Raw genomic sequence first — 24,170 nt, forward strand, 5'->3', positions numbered from 1 at the left:
AACCCATTACTGTATATGTATAGTAGGGATTATTTTTCCCCAATGTGTGTTACATTGCATTTATCAACATAGAATTTCATCTGCCATTTTTGTGAGACCCCTTTGTGACTCTTCCCCATATGCTTTGGCCTTAGCTATCATAATTTTGTATCTGCAAACTTTGCCACCTACCTGTTCACCCGCACCTAGATCATTAGTGACTATGTTGAACAGCACAGATCCCCATAGATTCTTGGGGATCCCTGCTTCACCTCTCTCCATTGTGAAAACTGACCATTTATTCCTATCCTTTGTTTCTTAGCATTCATCTGGATCCTTGAGAGGACCTTCCTTTTTATCCCATGACTGCTTAGTTTCTTTCCATTGTGTCTGCTGCAAACAGAGGCCTGAGGACAACAGAGTGACTTTTGTGCCCACTTATGTTTGCTCAACGTTTTGAGTTTGACATTCGTTCAGTAACAAGGCTCTTACAGCACATATTTGCAGCACGGTCATTGATTTCTTAGCCTGGAGGCCAACATAGCTAGGGAAATGGAAGATGCCTTAGCACATACTGAATGAAATTGCACCAACTGCCTGATTGGGGAAAGAGCACCACTAATGTAGGTAAGTCAGGGTTTGATAACCTGTGAGGACCACATTTACTCAGCCCCAGAGAAATACATGAATTCCCAGGACTGCCCCCAACATACTCACAGGATTCTCAGCCTGGCTGCAGGAAAGGCAGCTTGTTAGCAGCCCAGAAATAGAGGGGGAGATGTTTGCAAAAACTTTCTTTTACAGCCACTGAGAATGAAAACCTCTCAGGTAGGGCCCAGATCACCCTCAAGCCTGGACCTGTAGTATAAGTCAGTATCATACGCAAGGCCCGACTGAAGTAAATATGCCCAAGGGCCTGTGATGGTATGGGTTCTGAGTTACTACAGAGAATTCTTTCCAGGTGTCTGGCTGATGGTTCTTGCCCACATGCTCAGGGTTTAGCTGATCCCATATTGGGGGCCGGGAAGGAATTTCCCCCTATGCTAGATTGGCAGAGGCCCTGGGGGTTTCTCACCTTCCTCTGTAGCATGGGGCACCGTTCACTTGCTGGTGGATTCTCTGTACCTTGAAGTCTTTAAACCATTATTTGAGGACTTCAGTAACTCAGTCATAGGTGAGGGGTCTATTACAGGACTTGGTGGGTGAGGTTCCGTGACCTGTGTTGTGCAGGTCAGACTAGATGATCATAATGGTCCCTTCTGACCATAAAGTCTATAAGTCTACATGGAGCACACAGCTGAGAAGACTCAAAGTTAGGCTCCTAAATACCTTTGGGGATCTAATTAATTGATTTCAAGGGGAGTTAGGCTCCTCAGTACCTTGGAGAAGCTGGGCCTTACTCCCAGTTGCCTCTCCCCAGGAATTACAGCAACTGCTCCTTCAGTGACAGCACTGGATACTGCTCCTGCCTTCACTCCTACAGGCTACAAGTGACAGAGCATTTGCAGTGCAGGGAGTGTGGAAGAGATGTTTGTTCCCAAGAAGTGAACAGATGCCTCCAAAGACAAGTAACTAGAGCAACAGTTTAATAAAATATCACGTCAACAAGCATTTATGTACAATGTACAAAAATATTTTAAAAGCCTAGTGTATTTTTAAACCACAACTTCCTGGCATGGGTGCTAGAGATTGTTGAAACAAAACAGAAGGGGGGTTAATTTTCATCATAGCACCCAAGACATGACCAAAAATTGTAGTTGATTTCCATGCCAACAATCGGTTTGCCAGGACTGAAAATGTTTTAGCTCTGTGCAGAAGAACTTCATGAGAAGTACCAAGGAAGCTCCAGCTACGCCATTTTACACTTTCCATGGTAATAACACCCTCTCCTCCTCCATGTTTTCAGATCAAAAACTAATGTGGTTTTACTTAAATTGCTTGCTTCCAGCAGCTTTTGAGAAGTTTTAGCTCCCTCTGACAGTTGCTTAGCTCCATGGCAGCAATTTATAATATTCCAGACAAACAATAGCTATTTTTAAGTGTCCCATGGATGGAGCAAGCTCCCAATATATTCCTCAGACTAATTAGTCTTATGCCCAGGATTTGTGGTGATTAACTCGCATGCCTTAGAGCAGGAAGTTGCTGCTAGGAACAGCCCTGAGGTCTGGTAGCAGATTGCTTGTTCCTTTGACTACAGCAGCACTGCACCAGCAGTTACATGCCCAGCAGTCTCTCTGTGCAGCAGAGGAATATAACGGCAGCTGGAAAGGATAACACTGAAGCCAAGGTAGACGTTGGCCAGTTTTTATACCCACGTGAGCAGAACTCACCGCTAAATTTTCAGATTATCTATCTAATGGGAGAGAGGGATACCAGGTCAAAAGTTTTTGGTAGAGTTGCAGCTGTCACTCCCAAAGGAAAAGGGGGAGGAGAGTCATTTCCACTCAGCAATGTCTTTGGAGGGAGCCTGGAAGAGAGGTCTTAATAGAAAGCTGTTCACTCATACGCCAGGCAGAGGAATAGATACACTATTTTCCTATTTGAACAGGAGAGCTCCAGCATGATGTATTTTTTATAAATTCATCAAGAACATTCAGCTGTACCACAGCTAGCCACCCCACTCCCTACATCACTGCACACTTCCTGCAGCACTTAACTGTACATCATTAGACATGCCATGAGCCCAATGTAGACAGCCAAAGGAATACAAGACAGGAAAGACTCTGATTGTAGAAAGCATATTCTACTGGCTACCTCTGGGATCACAGAGGCAAGAAAAGCTGAAGCCATGTGACTGAGTTTCTAACTCTGTTAGGGGACAGACTAAGGGCAAAATAAAGTTAACAGATGAAATATTAGGTGCTCTCCTGAAAACGTAGCTCCAGTTGCCAAGCTGCCCCAGCTCTAACAATCCTAGGACTCAAAACTCCAGGCGTTCTTTTAGATATGTCCCCCGCTTCTGGTCAGGTCGAGTGCTAGCTCAATACCGTAAACATAGAATTACTGCAGCATAATAGATAAAGTGCATCCTTGTGCCATGGACATGACATTCTGAACAGCGTCCAGCCATGCACACAACAAGCTTCTGGAGTTCAACACGATTCTAAGGCGTGATTTCAGAGGGGAAAAGGTGCACGTTTGTAAACAGATATTTAACTGTTCTTGCTGAGGGTTGGTTGTCACCAGCTGCAGCTCTCTCCTCTCCAAACTACAGCCGAGCAGGGAGACAAGGAAAGCCCAGTGCTAGGCAATACTGAATGGATCTTGATGTTGTTTTTACATTTTTCTTGAAGTATACTGCATTTCCCATCACCCTAGGTCTAGCTTCCAAAGAGAAGACAGAAAGGGTGCTATCATTTTTTTGCAGCGAGGGGGAGGCAGGCAGGCTGAGCTGGGCTGTTCTGGAATACCTGCTTCTTTGTCTATGGTACTGAAGTGCCAGTTTCTCTTTGGAGAAGGAATGTATGGGAAGGACTCCCCCCACATTCCTAGTAGCTCTTTAAACACACGATCTCATGCATTATGACAGCATGTGTCACATACTGCCCAGTAAAGGTACATGCTACAGGCAGGAAGTTAACCACCATGGTTTGTAAAGTGGCAGGCACTCAGCTGCGGCTGAATGGGGGACTGCCTGGAAGATTCAGCCTTTCGCTGAGGACAGAGAAATGGCTTTCTAGATTCAAAATAATTCTAGTCCAAGTGTGAATCCTGAACAGCTGCTGTCTGCACTCAAACAGGAATCCTACACCAGTACACCATATCCCAGGTTGTACCACACAGAGAGCAGAATCCCATCCAGTTCCAGCTGCCCAGGGCACTAATTTCTGGAAAGACTGCCCCATGTGTACTATATACCTACAGGTAGTGGCAATTTCATGCTAGCCAGAAAAGAAAGTCTTTAGTGTCAGAAATGCTGATGTGACGCCAGGGATAAGTTATAGTAATTGTCGCTTTGGAAATGCATGCCAAACTGGATGGGGTGGATAGCGCAGGTTTCAGTCCCATGCACAGACAGGGCAGGCAGACTTTCTGCCAGATTAACACACAGTCTCAGTGCATTTTAAAGTTCATTGGCTGAGGCACTAGTTGGAGAGAGAGAGGAGAAATTCCTTCTAAATGCTGGGACGCCCAATGACTTTTAAAACCCATGATAAGAAAGGCTCTGGGCTAGTGACATATGACACTCACAATATCTATTGGCAGTGCCACAACTACAGTAAGGGGCTATCTAAATAACAGCACCGATGGTTATCTGTGTGTAACACAATGTCAAGAGTCTAGGAAGGGATGAAGGCAGGAAAGATCTTCCATAGTATTTTTGTCATGTACTTATTCTACTACCAACCAGTGCCAATTGTGCCTCCATCCAGATAGCCATGCAAATACAGTTTGCCTGGAGGAAGCGTGAGCTTTCCTGTTACCAGGGAAGAGAGAATACAAGACAACTAGGATCACACAGAGCTTGATGAGCCTTGTGTGCACTGGAAGAGGAGAGCTTATATCTGTCAGTCTTGTGCAGCACGGCAATGGCCTGTTTTCAGATCTCTTTCTTGCAGGCTGTTCGTGGAGTTGCAACTGATCCTGAAATCTGCAGGGGGGCAGGGAGTCAGATCGACAAGCAAACGCTGAGGGTCACAATCCTCTAGATTGATTCCAGCATCAACAGAACTCAGGTACAGCGAAAGGAAAGTTAATGGCTGTGTTGCAGGGAGCAGGGGGGCTGAACCCAGGAGGGGGAATAGGGCCTGAGGAAACAGAGTCCGCCAGCACAACCCGCTGTTTACTAAGTGAGAGGGATGGGAAGGGACAGAGTAGTCAGTTCTGTGTAGTTTCTATGAAGACATTCCAAGCAGGAATCCCCCAGCAAACCCTCCGGTCAGGATAACGTTCTTCTTCAGAAATGTTATCACCTGGGCAGGGGGAGAGGACAGTCAACACCACACTAAAAACTCACAGCAGATGAGCACTGAGCCCTCCCACCTGCTGCCATCTCCACCTCATTCAACTAATGGCCAAAATTAATTGCAGGGGAGCTGGTGCTGCTCCGCCCACCTTCTACGGGAGGGGAGGCAATGACGTGCTTCCACGGAAATCCCCCCACTCCGTTTATTGCTTGCACGCTATGGCATCACTACGTACTACAGACAGTCTGAGCAGCTGCTGAATGTGCCTTAGGGGCTTCAGACGTTTACAGCTGTACCAGAATTAACAGTCAAGGATCTGAGAGACAGGAGACATGGGGCCAAATAGTTTCATCTGCCACCTGGTCTCCAATGCCCCCTGCACATGCTGGGCCAGGGCGTGGAGAGAGTCTAGAGTGACTGATGCACTCTTATGCTGTCCTATCTGCTTAGCTGTCCACATTGCTCTGAGGGGTCCTTCTCTGGACTCCAGGGAGTTTCTAGATTTGCCACAGGGCACTGTATAGTGACACGCCATCTGGAAGGGATCTTTGCTGTCTCAAAGCACATCTAGCAGATTTGCTTACAACCCCGTCTTGCTACCGTGCAGCTACCCTTAAAGCTGAATCAAGGCTCCAAGTCCAAGAGCCCCCAACCCTCCTCTCCAGCATCCAGACATGTCCAGGCAAAGCTCTGGGAAGGAAAAGTGGTCTCTCACCTCATCAACTCTGCTTTTAACTTCTGGTGTCAGTTTACTGCCACTGCTGTGAAATTTCAGCTGCTCCTTGGCTTTGTTCACGTCCTGCTCTACTAACTTCCAGTCCACTTTGATGTATCCCGTGTGGTTCGCAATCTACATTTGAGGGATGGTAAAAAACCTGAAGTGAATCCGGCACAACCTATAGCTAACTAGACTCTCCTTTCCCTCTTACCTCAGTGCTAACCAAAATAACCCACGCAGCAACCCTAGGTGCCATCTCCTCTTGATTAGTGCCAGAAACTGTTCTACTAACCTAATTAATGGAGAGGGACTATAAGCGGGCTAGAGGCATGGAGAATGAGCTAGGTAGTTCAGTTATGTAGGATCCTACAATAAACCCCCAATGGAAGTTCATATGCAGAAATTTTTACATGCCGTTTAATAACATTAGTCTATTTCAGCCTTTCTGCTTTGCAATATAGAGTTGGCACCAACAGCATTCCTTCACCCCCAAGCTTGTTATACTGGTATCGTTCAAAGCCTATGTGCATGTTTCACATTCCAGATCTCCTGCGGCTGTGGGAGGGCCTAGTTTATTAATAGGTTGTTCCCGTGTAAATATTTTGTCTTGTCATCATGGGCCAACAGGGAAACAATGCCTGAACAATGCTTTAAAGAGACATCCGCCTTTAATGGGATTAGGAGAACTAGTGGGACAAGGGGAATCAGTTATAAATGATGCAAGTGCTGGAACAAACAAAGAAGAGGATCACTGGGTAGGATCTTGTGCATTGGTTCTCAAACTAGGGGGTCACAATGAGGTTATGTGGGGGTCACAAGCTGTGAACCCCAACTCCGGCCAGGCGCGGGGCTGTGAGCCTCCCTGCTTCCTCCCAGTGGAGGAACATGACACGAAGGAGGCAAGCAGTGACACACAGACACTGCTTACCTCCCCCACCCCAGTATTCCTCCGCGCCGTTCTAGGAGGCTGGGTGGAGCAAGGAGCAATGCCAAGGCTCCCAGCATCTAGGTCCCTTTCCCCACCTGGGCTGTGCTGTGAGACGAGCATCAAGAGCTGCTGCTCTCTGCCCTCTCCTTACGCAGCCCAGGTGGGGAAAGGGACCTGGATGCAGGGAGCCCGGATGTTGCTCCTCACTTCCCGTCCTCACCCCACACACAGCCCCCTAGGGGTGCAGGGAGGAGCAGTGTTTGAGGGGGAAGTGAGCAGCAATACCAGCTGCTCTGTGCCTGCAGGTCCGTTTCCCCAGGTGGGCGCAGGGGCGGTGCAGGGTAGGGCTGAAGGGTGAGCGGGGAGCCCACGAGGTCCAGGTGTGAAGGGGGAAGCACCCTGGGGGCCAGGGCAATGAGGGGGGACTCCCATGAGGGTCAGAGGCTCACACTCACAGGCTTGCTGTGTGAAAGGGGTCACTAAAGCAAGAAGTTTGAGACCCACTGGTCTAGCAATTGCATTCTGCCTCACGTACAACCGTGAAATCTAGACTTCAGCGTCCCGCCTTCCTGGGCCAGCACAAGACATGCTGCCCTGCTCCAGGAGGGGAGGGTTTTTAAAAGCCAAGGAAAATAGAGTTGAGAAAACGAGTCTTGTGCCTAACCAGACTCTGGAGGATGCCACCCTCCAAGGCCTTGCATTAAAACCAAACTCAGCCTGGCTGAACAGACATGGACAACGCCCTCTCGGTTCAGTGCCACCCCTCTCCTTGGCCAGGAGTCGCTACTGAGAGCAACATAGCGCCCCTCCAACGCTCAGTCCAGAACACACAGTTTCCACTGTGCTGCTAGTCCAGAGAGGAAGAGGCCCCATCTGGGCTTTGAATGCAGGCCTTGCTCATGCTGGGGCATGATTGGTACAAGGCCACTGGGTTGGCACTACAAAAAATCAGCTGCTTTAGCACCATTCAGGTCTGACTCAGTTGCAGCTATAAAAAGTGAAGAAGCCCAGTATACAGGTACTTGTATAACTCCCCTGCCATGGTACCTGGGCACCTCACAATTTATAACGTATTTAGCCTTGCAGCACCTCAGGGGCAGGGCAGAGCGGGACCTGAGGCCCAGAAGGCTATTGTCTATACTGCAATCCCTGCAGCTTGGGTAGATGTACCCACACTAGCACCATTCACAGCAGCGCTGGAGGAGCCGTGGTGCAGGTTTTGGCACGGGTTGTGCCAGCCACCATATCCCCACTGCTCTTTCCAGTCGCGCTCAGGCAGACCTTGGACTGCAGAACAGACTCATCGGAAGTGACTTGCGCAAGGTCACACAGGGAGTCTCTAGCAGAGCAGGGAGTTGAACTCATGTCTCCGGATACCCAGGCTAGCACCCAACCACTGGACCAGCCTACCTCTCTATGGAGCTCAGAACTACCCCCAGGAGCAGTTTTCACAAAGCCTAAACTACCCATACGCACCTGTAGTAGGAAAAAGCCACCACCCACTGCTGTTGCTGCCAGCTTTCCAACCTTCTGAAAGATGAAGCCAGTACACCTACAATCAAAGAAGGACAGGCCAGAGAGTGAGTTCAGCTCAACCTCACACACACACTTTGGCTTTCTACAGTCACTCTATCGTTCCACACTCACCGCTAAGACTCCAGAAAGAGCCCCACTGACAAAAGAAGACAGATGAACAAGGAGGAGAGCCAACTGTGGTGGAAACTTTCCTCTCTAGCCGCACAAATATCCCTGCCATCAAGACATAGAGGAGCCCAGCTCTCACTTCTCGGTTAGGCAGTAAGGAGATACAGAATACTATCTGACATGACCCACATTAAGTATTATTTCAGGTGATACAGATCCACTATTCAGGTTATAAAACAGCACAGCAATCCTCTTCCTTACCCATCTCCAAACAAGTGCAAACAGCCAGGATACAGGATAGAAGTGATGGGTTCATAGTGTGACTAGATAGGTATTATAGGGGTACATCTTATGCTTTACATGGTTTATCTTTGGAGTAGAGTTGGGAGAACAATGGCAAAAAGCAAGAATGTGCTAGAAAAGTAGTCCCAATTGTACTTCCTGATTTATACTATATCTTAATTAGAAGAGAGAACACCCCAGTGGCACTATTATAGTGAAATACTCCAACAGGAAGACCTAGAAGTGGCTTAAGCATCACAAGCCACCAGCAAGCCAATTCTTCCTCTCAGCAGCAAAAAGATTTGCTTCCGAGTACACAGAACCCTTAGGTCCAACTCTTCTGCGAAGATGAGACAAGAAAGTTCTGTGAAAAGATACTGTAGCCTGAGACTCCCACGAGACAATGCATAGCCCCAAGCAAGAAAGCTCTTGGTCAACCTAGAAGACTCACAAGTGTCTGCCCCAAAGATAATTAACCACTACTGACCTGGGAATGTGGTGGAGCCTCCAGAAGTTTAAATCAAGACTGGATGTCTTTCTAAAAATATACACTCTTCTTCAACCACAGGCTACTGGATTTGATCAGGAATCACTGCCTGAAGTTCAAAGGCCTGCACTATGCAGACCAGATTAGCATTATTCTGTATTAACAGGCGTATCATATATAAGACACAGGAGGTAACTGTCTTGCTCTACTTGGCATTGGTGAGGCCTCAGCTGGAGTATTGTAGTCAATTCCAGGCAATACACTTTTTAATAAAGATATGGACAAATTGGAGAGCATCCAGAGAGCAACAAAAATGCTAAAAGATTTAGAAAACCTGACCTATGAGGAAAGGTTAAAAAACTGGGCATACTTAGTCTTGAGAGAAGATGTGGAAGACCTGATAACAGGCTTCAAATCTGTTATAAAGAGCACACTGATAAATTGTTCTCCATGTCCACTGAAGGTAGGACAAGAAGTAATTGGCTTAATCTGCAACAAGGGAAACTTCAGTTAGATATTAGAAAAAAGTTTTCTAACTATAAGGATAGTTAAGCACTGGAATAGGCTTCCAAGGGAGGTCGTGGAATCCCTGTCCTTGGTGGTTTCGAAGAGTAGGTTGGACAAAGACCTTTCAGGGATGGTCTAGGTTTACTTGGTCCAGTGCTGATGGATGAACGAATGACCTCTTGAGGTCCCTTCCAGCCCTACATTTCTATGATTCTATAATGGTCCCTTCTGGCCTTAAATTCTATGAAAAGCTCATGTGACTGACCAGGATATGCCTGAAGACACAGAACTGAGTCTAATCCACTACACCTCTGAAGTGCTGTTTGCCACCCACTGCATATGCTTCATGGGATATCCCACCAAACAGATACAATCTTCTGAGGACTAGCACTGCACCCCCATTAATACATTCAAGAAACCTATGCCTGCCAATGAGAGCAAAAAAATCCCAAATCCCACCCTGATTTATAATATCACCTTACCATCCAGTGACTCCTCCAATTGCCAGCTGAGTTGCTACATTGTATTTTTCAGCACTTGACCCAGAGCTCGGCCCGAAGAGCTTGCGCCACCAGGACTGATTCTTGGTGTATTCTGCCAGGTCCAGCACCTCGGAGTCCTCCTCTTTCTTTGCTGTGAACATGAAAATGCACGTGAACATGGGTGCATCTAGTTTGGCAATATGACACTGCAGGGCAGAGAGACCAGATTCATTCTCTAGTCAAGTGTAATTCAGCTCATTATTCTTAGCCAGCAGCATACAGATTCAGCTTTTGAGCATGGTGAATGGTACTGTCCTGATGAAATTTAAGCAGCAGTAACAGAACCTCCTTAAAGTGAATGGGTGGCTTTAGTCACCTGTTCTCAGCTCAAATACAGTCTTAGAAACTCCTAATAGAACACTTTATACTTACATGGTGTCTGCCTCAGATCTCAAAGCACTAGACAAACATTCATAAACAAAACTTCACATCCCCTTCTGGGAGTTGAGCAAATCTCCCATTTTACAGGTAAGGAAAAAGAAGCAGAGAGGTAAGTGACTTGCCCAAGATCACTCAGTATGTCAGTGGCAGGAACAGAACGCATGTCTTCCAGTTCCCAGTTTGTAGCTAAAACGCTGAAATCATCCTTCCCATCTCTGAATTCTTTAAATGAAAGTCTATGTGGAAAAGAAAACGCCTGGGTCTTTCATAAATTGCTACCAAGAACAAAACCACCTCCAACCTGGGTAAAAAAAATTCAACAAAAATCCAAAGCATTCAGCTTCAACCTTCTCTCTCCATTGTTCCTGGGAGTTGCAGCTCAGTGCACTGCTGTAATGTCTAGCTTGGATATAGAGACAAACAAAATAGATGTTCATCCCCTGCTTACTAGTTTTGCCACAGCCTTTATGTTCCGGCTTTCTGAAGGTTTATGTAGCTTGGTTTTTAACAACTGTATATGAAAAAATCAGAAGTACAGACAGCCTCCCAAGAATGAGAGGCCTAAATATGCCATCTGCACCATTTCTTTAGATCCTATTTTTGTCTTCCTTGTCCTACTCCAGCAGAGATGGTCTACTGCACATCTTAGCACTGCATCATACATTTGACATGATAATCCTGCATCCCTGGGTATTCTGGAGAAGTTAATATGTGGCTCATTTGCTGGATACATCCTAAATGTTCAAATATGCTAGTTCACAAGCCTAGACACAGGGATTAAAAGATGCCAAACTTATTTAAATGAAATACATTGGCAGACGCACATACACCAAATTTTAGCCTGAAGCAAAACTTTTACAGCTGAGGGGGGTTTATAATGAAAAACACTAACTCCTTAACTGTTAATTTAAAGCATTGGAAGCCACATGATTACAATATAACATGCTAAATTAGACAAATAGTCTCAGATACACATAGCTTTGCTAACCCAAAGGAGAGATCTGAATAGACTCATGTCTTCAGCTGCTGGGGAATTCACCCACCACGAAAGTAGTTACTTGGTGAGTTCAGGTACCAGGTATACTAGTTAGATCAGCACCTCTGAAGTCCAGAGGGCTGCAACAGTTGCTTTAATAAAAGGAGAGATGGTACTAGTACCATGATATCTGATAATTTTCCCACCCTCTGAAAATAATCCTCTTTACAGGGCTTGGAGTGATGATAAAAATGGGAAAAGGAAGACTGCATGGAAGTCAAATTCTCTCTGGATCAAAGTATACTACACATAAGGATGTACAAATAAGAGAGAAGGGACTCTGCCCATATACTGTCAGAATATGGAACAGCCAATAAAAGAGAGAGATCTATTTTTAATGGACCTAGATTAGAAATTTGAGAGTCTGATTTTATATTACAGATATCATACTACCTAATCAACAGTAGAGATTTAGTCATGCTTGCCTGCCAGAGCCAATTAAAATGATGCTTGGAAGCATTCTAAAACTTACAAACGAAGACCACCTTAGCTGTGTTTTGAAACCAGACCTGGCCTCACAGTTTTACTGTCCTCACTGATGGGGTAAATGTTTTCATATAGTTTCCACCGACGCCCACCTACACGGTCTGAAAACACGGCTTTCGCTACATTTGCAAGGCTCTAGTCGTTCCTGTCAAAGCAGCACCATCTAGATGGTCAGGATTTGAAAACTGAAAGCCACAGACCCCGGCCGGGCTAAGAGCAGCAGCCTGGGCCCGCCCGCCTTTGTTCTCAGATCCCCTTCCCCGCCCTTGGGGCGGGGGCGCTGGCTGGTCGTTTACAGCCACAGCCGGGGGCTTACACAGCGCACCAGGAGCCGTGGGGCACGGAACGGGTCACTCAGTGGCGGGTTTTCCCCCGAGCACCAGAGTGCGCGTCCGCTGCTAAGCCAGCCAGGGCCACCCCAGGCACTAGAGGGCGGATCCGCTCCCCCATGCCGAGAGCGGGGCGGGCCCAGGGAGCGCCCCAAGGCCTGAGCCCGGCCCCGCACAGACCCGGACACGCACTGCCGGGCTCGCCCCTGGCCCAGTGCAGCGCTTAAGCCCTGCTCGCCCGCAGGGGCCCGACCTTGGGCTGTGAGGGCCGGGCCCAGGGCCCAGCGCCCAGCGCCCACCACTGGCCGGGGGAGGGGCGCCGGGCCGGACTCCGTGGCAGCTCGGGAGGGAGCAAACACCCGTTAGGCCGCCGGGCCGGGCTCTCACCTCCGGCCGCCGCCGCCGCCGCCGCCGCCGCCATCTCGGTCCCACCCGCTCGCTGCCGCACCCGGCGCCGGCGCTTCGCTTCCTGCTGCTGCCGTATTAGAGAGGCGCAGGAGCGGAGCTGAGCACGTGACACAAGCTCCTCCCCTTCCTCCTCCCCCATCTCGCCCGCTGCGGAATTCGCGGAAAACGTGGGGCGTAGCCAGGCCCCCCCAGACACGTGAGCTAGGATACATCACAGAGACACCCTGGTCACGTGACCTCGACCCATCCCGCGGAGGTGTCCCTGGCACGTGATCATGATTCCCCCCCCCCGCTCACCCTCATCACGTGATCATAATTGCCTTACCTCCCGCACGCGTCTGACCCGTGATTATGACACCCTCCCACGGCCCCCGCCTCCCCGCCGCTACAGCCTGGCACGTGACTCAGACGCTGCGGGAGGCCTCGCCTTGGGGGCTTCTAAGGAGACTCAGTGGCTCCGGGGGTGCTCTTGGTGTTAGCTGAGCTGCCTAGCGACGGGGGTGAGGGAAAGCCTGTCTGCAGGGTCCAGGGCGGGGCAAGGTCCGGTCCGGTCCGGGAACTGGCCCTACAAGGCTTTCGTGCCTGCCCCAGCCAGGCTCTGAGTTGGGCAGGAGTTGGGCAAGTGGGGCCCGGACTGGCCCAGGTTAGGGCGTGACCCAGTGAGCTTGGCGGCCTCCTGCCCGATGCCTATAGAAACTGCTGACCTAGGGCAGGGGAGCCTGGATTGCACCAGCCAGGACGCCACAGGGAGAATATTAAAATGATCAGAGTATTAATAATAATTCCAGTGAAGTTTGAAATGAGGGAACTCCTGCCCCGGGCCTCCAGTGCAGCAATCTGCACTCAATCTGCGGTCTAGAGTATACTCTTTCTGGCTGGTGTTTGTGTTTTGCATAGGACCAAGCACCCTGATGGCACTTAACTAATAACTATTAAAGTAGTGTAGGAGCAGCACCACCAATTGGATCACGGCATAAAGTGGGAAGGAGAAAATAACACTAGTTCTAATGTGCAGTATAATAGATCTTCAAGTGCTTTACACAGAAGGGCAATATCATTATCCCTGTTTTACAGATGGGGAAACTGAGGCATGGAGAGGGAAAGTGACTTGCCCAGAGATACCAAGCAGGCCAGTAGCTGAATTGGGAATAGAACTTAGCTCTGCTGAATCCCAGTCCAGCATGTGCTATCCACTTGGCCGCACTGTTATGGAGATAATTTTTTGCATGGCTAAAAGTTTTAGTCTTTCGTGTTTTGCTGTATTTGTCAGTCACTCCAAAGTGGGTATTTCTTAAAAATAAGTGCTTTGAAAACTAACATGCAGAAGCTGACCGTGCACCTAGATGGCAGCTCAATGCTATGTTAAGAGGCACATTATTGCTTATAGATAGCTTCTGTGAGGGTTGTTACTGGGATTGTGGTCTTTTCTCTGGTTGCCCTGCAGGTTTTCGTGTGGTCAGGGCAAAAATGACAAACTGTCAGGTTTTTGAGCAAACTACCAAAATAAATAAAAGATTTTAAGTTTGTAGAAATCCGCCAGTATTTGTACCTGAGTTTACTGGTTCCTTATTTTTACAGAACATCATTTTCAGCTTGCTAATGTTCTTTCTTTTAAGAGTAGAAGAACAGCCGTATTGGGTCAGACCAATGCTCCATCTAGCCAAGTGTTTTGTCTTCCAACAGTGGCCAATGCCAGGTGCGTTAGAGGGAATGAACAGAACAGACAGTGATCCATCCCTTCATCAGTTTATTTTGTTTTTATTACTTATCACAGCTGGTGCCTGCAGACCTAGAAGCCATCCATAATAAAGAAGTTTATTGTTTGACTTTTAGAGAAAAAGGTTAAAACAGAAAAAGCAGACATCAAATAATCTCTAGTTTATTTGCACAAATTCTCAGGGATAAGGGGTTTCCTTTGGTCTCTGGTTCCTTATTTGTGCTAGAGCTGTGTGTTTCCAGGGTGGACATGGTAGATTGCTTCTCTCTCTCTCCTTAAATTTCTATTCCTTACAGTTATAAAATAGCACTCACAAGAGGATGGGGAAAAATAGGGTAGGTTCATTCTTGCCGTCCATTCGGCAAACATTTGAGAGGTTTTACCTTATGTTTCTATTGAAATACAAGCCAAAATCCCAGCTGTGTGTCTACCACACAATTCTTAGGAAGATGTTTTAAGTGCTTTGCACAGATCCTGCATTTTATTTTTGGTGGGCTCTACCAAAATCGTAATTGTTTTTTCTTTAGTAGTGGAGAGGTGAGCATGAACAAAATTGATGATCTAGAGGAAATTCTGCTTTAATAATAATAAATCTTAACTTTATTTAGTTAATTTAAAATTAATTTAGTACTGCTGAAAGGTCCTGGATTTAGACCTGGACCTAGAACAAAGTCCTCTGTTCCCCCCACAGAACCGTTGCAGCTCCATTCTGTCTGGTAATTTGCCTTCACCCTCACTTGAAAGGATCAGCTCTAGCGGTGAGTTTGCATAGTCTGTCACCAGTACTAAATTTACCCATTCTTTGCCCTCTCTTACTGAGACAGCCAGCATAGGATGGGGATGACAATTTTTGTCTCCTAGGAATTGATCTAAGCCCTAGCAGCCCATTTTAGATATTCCAGAAAACAAGTGATTCCTTACTCGAATTCTTGCACCCTTGCTCTACTGGACACTGAGAAATAAAATCCAGCACATTTCACAGAAGAGTAAAGACTTGGATTAAGCCATCAAGAAAACCACAGGCATTGAAAAGAGCCTGCGTATTGTTCTGAAAACAAATGAAACCAAAGCACATCGAGCACGTATGCCGGAACTTTGACCCAAGAAATCCTGCTAATGAACAATTTAACATAGTGTTTGCCCCTCCCAGGCAAACAGGGACATGGTCAGAAAAGCAGCAGGTCATTTAGGCTCTTGAGCACAAACACATATGTTTCCTGTGATACTGATTAAAGGAAACCAAAATAATTTGCACTGGGGAGAGCTTTGTGAAACCGAAATGCTGGAAAGCAAGAGAAGGCCTGCGCTGCCTGCACAGGGATGTGAAAATGAATGTGTGGTGGGGGGATTTGTTTCTGGGGGAGTGGGGGATTGTGACCATTACTCATGAACATGCTTAGTTAAAGGGTGAGACTCAGGGACCTTACAGCCAGAAGGAGGCAGAGTGCTCTTCCAACTAGCCTCATGTTACTCAGCAGAGATGCCAGCATTTGTAAGCTGCTTCTGGTGTCACTGCTTTTCTTCGGGTGTACGGATGGGTTTCATGCAACGAACCTGGAAATTTCCTAAATATCCGTGTTAGGGATGCAGGAAGAGGGAGCCGAGGCTGATGTAAACTGGTTTGCACTAAATGAACGTACTTGAAGGATCAAGTGACAAAAGGTGATAATATTTTTGCTGCAAATACTGCACAGTAACCTACACTGCTCAGTCCACAGGCTGGATCTTGAGGGGAAGGGTGAGACAGACTGCTTACAATAGGCTCATTCCTTCATTAGGCTCTGGGTTGGACTTGATTCTGTACTGCTGGCACACAATGTGCCAGGTAAATCCATCTACTACAAAAAAATTAACACTTTTTGTCCTCCCAGAGCACTTTCTACTGCAAGACAAGTATCATTATCCCCATTTCACAGATGAGGAATCTGGTGCACAGACAGATGACATAAGTTACCTGAGGTTAGATAGCAGAACAAGGACAGAGCCAAGAATAAAAACCAGCTCTTTTGACTTCCATCCTATCATCTGACCGAAGATATTTCTGGCCCAATATTAACATCTTAGTTAGATTACAGAGAAGGCGCAGCTCTATATGAGACTTCTAGTGCCCCAAATAAAATCTTTGAGGCTAAACAAAGGGTCATGAGAGACGTGGGACTTCCATCCTATCTTGCCTTATGCGTTGTTAAAAGGAGGGCTTTCCTCTGTCAAAATCAAATGCTGAAATCTGATTGGTTTGATCCTTTACAATGATAATTAATAGTATTTCATATTTACTATTTTCCCTTTCAAATGCATGTACCAATAGGAAATACAAGTCTACACTAGCTCTGTGCTGAAAAAGTACAAATGGGTTAGAACTGTGAAGTTCAAGTCCAGAGCCAAACTTCTCTCTAGCTCAGGGATGTCAATGTCTGGTTGGACTCACCTTTATCATGAGCAAAATATCCTCAGGCATAACTGGTAATTTAGCTAGCGAAGAGCAGGTTGCATTGGATCCCCTCCCCTCCTGCCATTTTTTCATGAGCCAGGTTTCTTTTTTAAATTAAAGTTTTCACTATATCTAGAACATAGCAAGACCTGGCTTTCAAGTGTCTCTGGGATATATTGGGTTGAAATCATTCATTGATAGCAATAGATCCAGTAATCAATGTGGCCCATTCATATGAGCAGAAACAACAGTGAAGGTGTTGAGTCCGTGAGAAATACAGATAAAAATATGGAGGGGTTAAAAATGTTTGCGGAAATAGAAAAGTGAGAAGGGATTGCAACAGCATGTGCACTGGAAGAAAGAGGAGGTACACAGGGCTTAGTACTTTATTTTTTCCCTGGTAAAACTCCACGATTGTTCTTGCACAGTTCCCTAGTATAGAATGCACTGGTTATAGGTATAGCTGGTGTACCATAGATGCATCTCCTGGGGACAAATAGGTGGGCCTTGCTGGTTGCAGAAAACCCTGTCAGGTATCAGCTGCCCCTGACACGGTACAGCCAGGAACAGCATGTGTTAAGTATACACCATAGGCACAAAGTAGAGGAGGGAACCACAGCCTCAGGGAGCAGTCACCTAGTGCTCTACTCTTGCCGTGCATACCAAAGAAAGGGGGATCTAACCAAGACCATTCAGGACAATGAGAGTTCTGTGGCACTTTAAAGACTAACAGATTTAATATTTGGAGACATATTCAGGTTGTCATTGGTGTGACGCTGTCTGGATTGGGGTGCCCATTTATAATATTATTGATATCAATATTGCAAAATTACAATAATTCACATGAGATATACCATGTCAGTACCACTGGAAAGGTTATCATTTGCTAAATATGATAATATTGTTTGATAATATTGTGGTCAGGGGGGTTGCAAGTGCCTTTTCCTACCCATGTGCTGGGAGCTTGTGTTTGAAACAAGCCACATGGCAGACCAAAAACTATAAAATGCAGCTTCACCATCTCCATCTTGTCTTCATTCCTGCTTCCTACTTCTGAATCATCTACAACTGAGGCTATGAAACAAAGGACTAAGACCGATCCAGGGACTGGATGTACACCAGAAGAACTGTACAAGCCTGCAAATGCCACAATTCTGCTGAGAATCTGATATATATGGACTTTAAAGTCATTTGCATGTATCTGATTGCTTTAATCATTTAACATCTCTCATCTTGTTTGTCGCTTTCTTTTTATAATAAACCTTTAATTTTAGTTACTAAAGGATTGGCTGGCAGTGTGATATTTTGAGTAAGATCCAAACTCAGATTGATCTGGCAATGTGGCTAACTCTTTTAGGTTAGGAGAACATTTTTGGTAAAGGGAATAGAGTTTAAATAACTTCTCTCTTTACTGGACCCAGTGGCGATTGGGAGCCAGAGACTGAAATGCAATAAAGGGGGCTGCATATTTCTTGTAGCTTCTTGATAACCTGTGTGGGGAATCAGGAGCACTGTTTGTGACAGGTTGGGGAATCTAACTTCAGTGTTAGTCACCAGTGCTGGGAGAATCTGCTCTCCTTTTTCAGCCTGCTCTGACCTTGAAGTTTTCAGGTGGGCTACTCTAAGCACGGACGGGTCACAATTGGATCAGACAAACAAATCCTATGTGAAACAAGTGTGTCTAACCATTAATAGGATTCTTTTCAGCTCTCTGTTCTGACAAGAGGGGTAACTGTAAGATGAGATAAATCCACCTAAGCCAAGATGTGCTATGGGAAATGTATTGACTCTTCTTTGGCTTATAAAGCTATTCATGAAAATTCCCAGCTGGTGCTTTCTGTGGCATTTAGACACACAGGCCCAGACCCTCAAAAGTATTTAGGTGCCTAAATCCCTTTGATTTATCCCATTATCCCCCCGACTTTCTCTGTCGAAGAGCTCCCGTAGCTGCAGTTTGATGATGCCTTCGGTGACCCAGTAATCAGATGTAGCTGTTGGTAATAATGTCAGACAGATCCTACACCGACTACTGAGCAGCCAATTGCATCTAGTTTCTCCTGATTCTCCATGTTTCTTCAAGGGAAAGAGAAATGAGTCCATGCGGGGCTTACTATGAGCATAGCATCTTCACCCTGTGAAAACAAGCCAGGATCCCAAGAGGGTGGTGACCACATGCAAAGCAGGAGGCCGGATGAAAAGCAGCCATTCAGATGCCTGTGTTCCTGAAATGCACCCATCGCTGTGTAAATATACCAGTGTCAGAGTGGAAAACGTTTGCACGGAGCCCCCATGTTCAGGAGTTTCCGAGCCCCCTTCTATACCGGGGTCCTGAGAGTCTCCAGTTCACACCGTTGTCTCCCTCCCAATTCCTCACTGCTTTACATTGCTGCCCACATTGTCGCCAGTCTCCTGGCCAAGGAGGACGAGTCAAGCTTTCTTTTTCTTATTGGCCTAATGGGAAGGAGTGCCCTCCTGAGTCACATGAGATTCTCCCAGCCTCTCCTGAGACGGGACTGGGATCGACCAAAGCCATCCTGCGCCACCACCCTTTGTTTACTTTGGAGGACTAAGGAGAGAGATGTTTGAATTTCCTGGCTTTGGGAGGTTTCAGCCCAGCCATCCATGTTGACCCTGGGGGTTTAACCCTGGTCTAGAACTGACTCACTCCCCTCCCATCTCAGGAAAAGGGCACAGGAGTTATTTACAGGCATTTGCTTTTCAGACCGTGCCCCAGCACAGGGGAAAAGTTTGTGTTGGGGGCTGGCATGATCTTGGGACCAGATTGGGGCCTTACTCTGGCCACATTATCAAGAGACAAAGGGAAGGGAAGGACAGACAAGGGGGGTCACACAATAGCCAAAGTCCCCAGAGCAATCCTAGCTAACTTGGCAAGAGTTCCTCTAGGGGAAGTGCATGTCGGCCTGGACAGTCACTGCCCTTCCTTGGGTTTTCCAGCAGGGCCCCTATAAGCCCAGCCAGGGGTCCCACAGGAGAAGCACAGAGGGGAAGCACTAGATCAGCACCCTAGGCATGCCCCCTTCCTGACCAGCCTGCACATTTTACACCCTACTCTCTTCAGCCGCCCCATCACAGAGGGTGTTGCCACACCCTGCCCTGCTCCCTCATTGTGGCAAGTTTGTGCAAACCCAGCAGGACGTGGGGCCGGTGACGAGCTATGCTCAACTTGCTTTTTCAGAAAGGGACATGTCCCTTTTCTCTTTTAGGACAGAAGAGCACTTGCCTGTGGGCACCGAGGGGCTGCGGATGAGTCACACTGAGTGTCGGAGAAACCACGACTGTTCTGCACTGGTTCTGGGCCTCATCATCATATCATCTGCTTATCTTCCCCCACCCCTATGATCCCACCCAGACCTCCCTACTTTCTCCCCTGGCTGCATTTTCTCTTCCTGCTCCAATGATTCTATCAGATCCCTCATCAGCAGCTGCTGTCATCCCCCGGCTCTCAACCTTACTATTCCTTTTGTCATTTTTGTAAGTAACAACAAGAAATCCCTCTAATGAGCTGGGATCCTGGGAAACTCTCTATGGAGAAGCTGCTTGAACGTCCCCAGTTGTTCCAGTGCCACCTTTAAATTCAGGGCCAGCCACCTTCCACATAGAGCAAAGCTGTTCTGTGAAATAAACAAGCCGGGGGCCACCTGTGTCTCTCCCCTCCCTCAGGCAAAGCTCAAATGTATCCAGGGATCGATGTGGAAGGCTAGCATCTCCCAAGCCACAAGCATGGTCCTGAGAGGCCAGGCAGCCTCACCTTCACTGCCACATTAGCTACAATTGAAGCCCTACGTGGGGAACTTAGTCCTATGGGTTTGAATCGTGGCATGCTCCTGTCCCCCACTCTTTTACCTGTGCTGCTAGAGAGAGAGGTTCTGCAGTGCAGGGAGAAATGGCCCCCAGCGCAGACTCTCCAGCCTGGCCCCCGGCTTGCACAACAGAGCTAGCCTGGTTCCATTCCCCTGAGGGTCTTCCCCAGCCACAGAGTAGAGGCAGCGCTTAGCTCTAGGAGAGGGGCCCACCCGGAGCCGGACGGGGCTCATACTGCACCTGTTTGCACGAGTGCTCAGCTGCACATCCTCCCCGGCGATGTGGCTACCCCATTCTTCCTGCCGCACTGAGCAGATGAGAGAAATGTTCCTGATCGCTGTGAGAGCTAAGCACAAGGTGTGCACACAACTTCCTTCTCTGGGGAAAAAAGGGGGTGAAATGCCCTGAATATACATAGAGCCGTACACGGAGTATGCAGCCTCGCTCTCACAGAAAGGCAGATCTTCGGGACTTCTGTGCAATAAAAGGGAGATACGTAGTAACTAAGCACTCCCAGAGCACACAAATACACTCAGGAGGGGACAATACAGCAGGTAGGGCGTCTAGGGGAGTCCAAACACACACACTTGGTTACACACATACACACACAGATGGGGAGTGGGAGACTTCATCTTGGCTAAACACAGAAGCCACTTTGAAACAGTGGGTTCTTGTTTACAACACTCAGGTCTCAGCAGGACTGGCAAAAAGCCAGCTATGAGTTGCTGCTGCTTCTTTTTATAGGTTATACCTCCAACCACCCTCGAAGCATAGCAAGAAAGACTTTCAAAGAAGAATCATTTTCTTAGCACACACCAGACATACTGCACAAGGATTCTCCCCCCACTCCCCGCACCCACCCCCGTCAGATTAAATTTTCATTCAGAAAACAACGGTTTAATTAAAGATGCAAAAATAATTTGCAAAATGCAAAACTTTGAAAGACAAAAATATCTGATTTTTTTAAATAAAACCTCAAAGCCTACTCACTTCCGTACCAGTCACCTGCCTCTCAACCTCCACTTTAGCAGGTGCTAAATTGCAAGCACATTAGTACTCCCACTGCAATCATTATGATCACTGAAGTTCCTTAAAATTAAGCATGTGCTTAAGGGTTTTGCTCAGTCGGGCTACAGCTCAGCACATGGGAAGATGGAGCCATTAGTTCCTATTCAGAAAACAACCTTTGAGCCTGCGTTTTATGGCTCTGATCCAGCAAAGCACTTAAGTGTGTTTAACTTTAAGCAAGTGAATCCCACTGACTTAAAATGGGACTGCTTAAAGTTAAGAATGTGCTTAAGTGATATGCTGGATCAGGCCCCAGTGCTCAGCAGATTAGTGAGTCGTCCCCATGGAGCAACCAGCATGCTGTCAGACATGGTCACTGTACCTTGCCATTTCTCTGGGCGAAGCACAAAAAAGTCTGCCCTTTTATAAAAGCAAGAACCCAAATGCATTTCCAGATAGGGCCAAGCCCTTTGCCCGCCAGAGGTGTTGCTCTTGGATGCCTTCTTAGGACATGAAACATCTTTTCTAACCACGTGGCCCCAGCCCAACTCCAGACTCAGCATTTTTAGCAGAAGGAAAAAATGAAAACAAACAGAAGCAAAACAAGAAAAGAAAAAGAGACTACAAGGCTTTGCAGAGCTTCATTTTCTTCCCCTGGGCTTAGAGCTGCTTCCTCAGAGTAGAATCCACAGGCAGCAGGGCAGCTGATGAAGTGGGAAGGAGTCCTGGGCACAGCCCGGGGTCTGAAGTCCCAGTGTGGGGCATTATTTTGCTCCCATCTTCTCGATGCTCTAGCCTTCAACGCTGCTTTGTGCTGAGCCAGGCTGAGGCAGCAGAGCTGCTGCTTTTATCAGTACTGCAGCAAGCGGTTCTGAATTCCCCTTCCCCCAGGATGGGACATTCATACTCTTCTTACTCACCTCCAGCAGGGACAGCCCCTGCACCACAGGTCTTGGGCGGTGATGAGGGCTCCTCTCAGATCAAATAAGAAACTGGGGATTTTTACTGGGTTTTCTCCCCTCCCTCCCTTCTCATTTTCTGGAAACGAAACACACTCAGTCTCCAGTTTTTATGCCACTTGGTGCGTTTCTCTGCTTTGTGGGGGCGAGGGCTCGTCTTTTCGGTCCTGACCATTTTTCAGACAGGCTATAGGGACTTTACAGCCTAGTTTGTCTCTTTCCCGACTTCCACTCAGCAAATAAAGGGACTTTCTTCTTCTCTTGCGCTGATAACTGGAATTTCTGATGAGCTGGTTTAGTGAAAGCATCACAGCCATTTCCCAGTCAAAATGGTTTGACAGGCTTCCCCCTGCACTTCTCTGTGCCTCAGCAAGGTTGACCAGACATCCCTATATGAGCGGCTGTGTCTTATAAAGGCAGCTATTACTCCCCCGCATCCCAATTTTTCACACTTGCTCTCTGGTCACCCTAACCTCAGCAAATCTGTATACAAGGTAGTTGTTTTATATAGCACCTGGTCATGCATCCCATGTGCACTTGTGCGAGGAATCCTGGGGATTTCAATGGCTCTACTCGTAGGAATGGCTGCTCATCCCAATGAGTAAAGGATTCCTGTAAACTGGCCCATAGGTGTCACAAATAGTAAATAATAATAATCTTCATTTACTATTAATAGAGGCAGACCTGATTTCTGTTCCTAGAGCTGCCATTGGCCTGTTCGGTGACCTTGGGCAAGGTTTCTTTATGCCTCAGTTTTCCCATCTGTAAATTGGGGATATTGATATTGATCTCTTTTGTCAAGCACCTTGAGATCTGCAGATGGAAAGTGCCATATTAATTAATTATTATTATATTATAGTCACATGTGCTAGATATGCAGGGATACTCAATGTTTTTCTAAAAGATGTGCTCTAATTCAAGCAAAGCAAATGGACTTGAAGTAGAAATTGATATAGGAAAATCCTGTGGCCTGTGTTATGCATGAGGTCAGACTAGAAGATCACAGTGGCGCCTATTGGCTTTAAAAGTTTATAACTAAATTGCTGATAATTTACATTTACACCCTGCACATTTGATCAGTGTCATCTTCACTTTGCCCATTTTGCAAACAGCCGCTAAATACAAAAACATAAAAAATAAAAACTTGCAGCAAAATCCAGCCCTGGACCAATGTGACAAAGTGGGAATTTTCTGTAATATTTTTAGGAAGCCTATGTGTGCCTCAGTTTCCCCTATATGCTCTGCTGTTGCCAAGGGGCGGGGAGAAGGACTTGCTCTCAGTGCATTCTAGGAGACATGGGTATGGATGTCACCTAGCTGCCTGGGTCTTAGTCTCTCCGTATCAAAGGACCATCTGAGAAGACAATGGCAAACCACTCAGCAGGACATTGACACTTAGCAACCAGTGACCCAGAGCAGTGGTCCCCAAACTTTTTGGTCCATGCCCTCCCTTACCCAGTCCATGCCCCCCTGGGAGTCAGGGGCATAGCTAGGGGCATAGCACCAATCCTGTGGATCCTTGACAACCAGCGACAGTTTTAAAAGCTGAATAGGTCACAAATGGATCAGGCTGGTAACTGGTGTCGAATCACACTGGGC

At 47.0% G+C, this 24,170-nt stretch overlaps 1 protein-coding gene across 1 annotated transcript; it reads right to left on the minus strand.

The window, feature by feature from the left end:
* Positions 1-1,542: 1,542 nt before the first annotated feature.
* On the minus strand, positions 1,543-12,773 carry FUNDC2 (FUN14 domain containing 2). The gene is made up of 5 exons (XM_067548534.1): positions 12,614-12,773; positions 9,935-10,085; positions 8,009-8,084; positions 5,602-5,736; positions 1,543-4,892 (listed from the first exon to the last, which is right to left on the minus strand). The coding sequence occupies exons 1-5, from the start codon at positions 12,771-12,773 to the stop codon at positions 4,815-4,817; spliced, it is 600 nt and encodes a 199-aa protein (XP_067404635.1). The 3' UTR covers positions 1,543-4,814.
* Positions 12,774-24,170: the final 11,397 nt, after the last annotated feature.

The sequence above is a fragment of the Emydura macquarii genome, unplaced genomic scaffold, assembly GCF_026122565.2.
Source record: "Emydura macquarii macquarii isolate MOO-44397 ecotype Brisbane River unplaced genomic scaffold, CSIRO-AGI_Emac_v2 contig_1253, whole genome shotgun sequence".
In the NCBI taxonomy this organism is placed as follows: Eukaryota; Metazoa; Chordata; order Testudines; family Chelidae; genus Emydura; species Emydura macquarii.

Bases quoted from the DNA above. Each gene is read 5' to 3' on its own strand.
- FUNDC2 (XM_067548534.1), bottom strand. From the start codon at position 12,773: ATGGGGGAGGAGGAAGGGGAGGAGCTTGTGTCACGTGCTCAGCTCCGC. The intron at 10,086-12,613 runs GTGAGAGCCCGG...TCATGTTCACAG, and splicing joins GGCGGCGGCGGCGGCCGGAG to CAAAGAAAGAGGAGGACTCC. The intron at 5,737-8,008 runs GTGCGTATGGGT...CCTCAAATGTAG, and splicing joins GTGGCTTTTTCCTACTACAG to ATTGCGAACCACACGGGATA.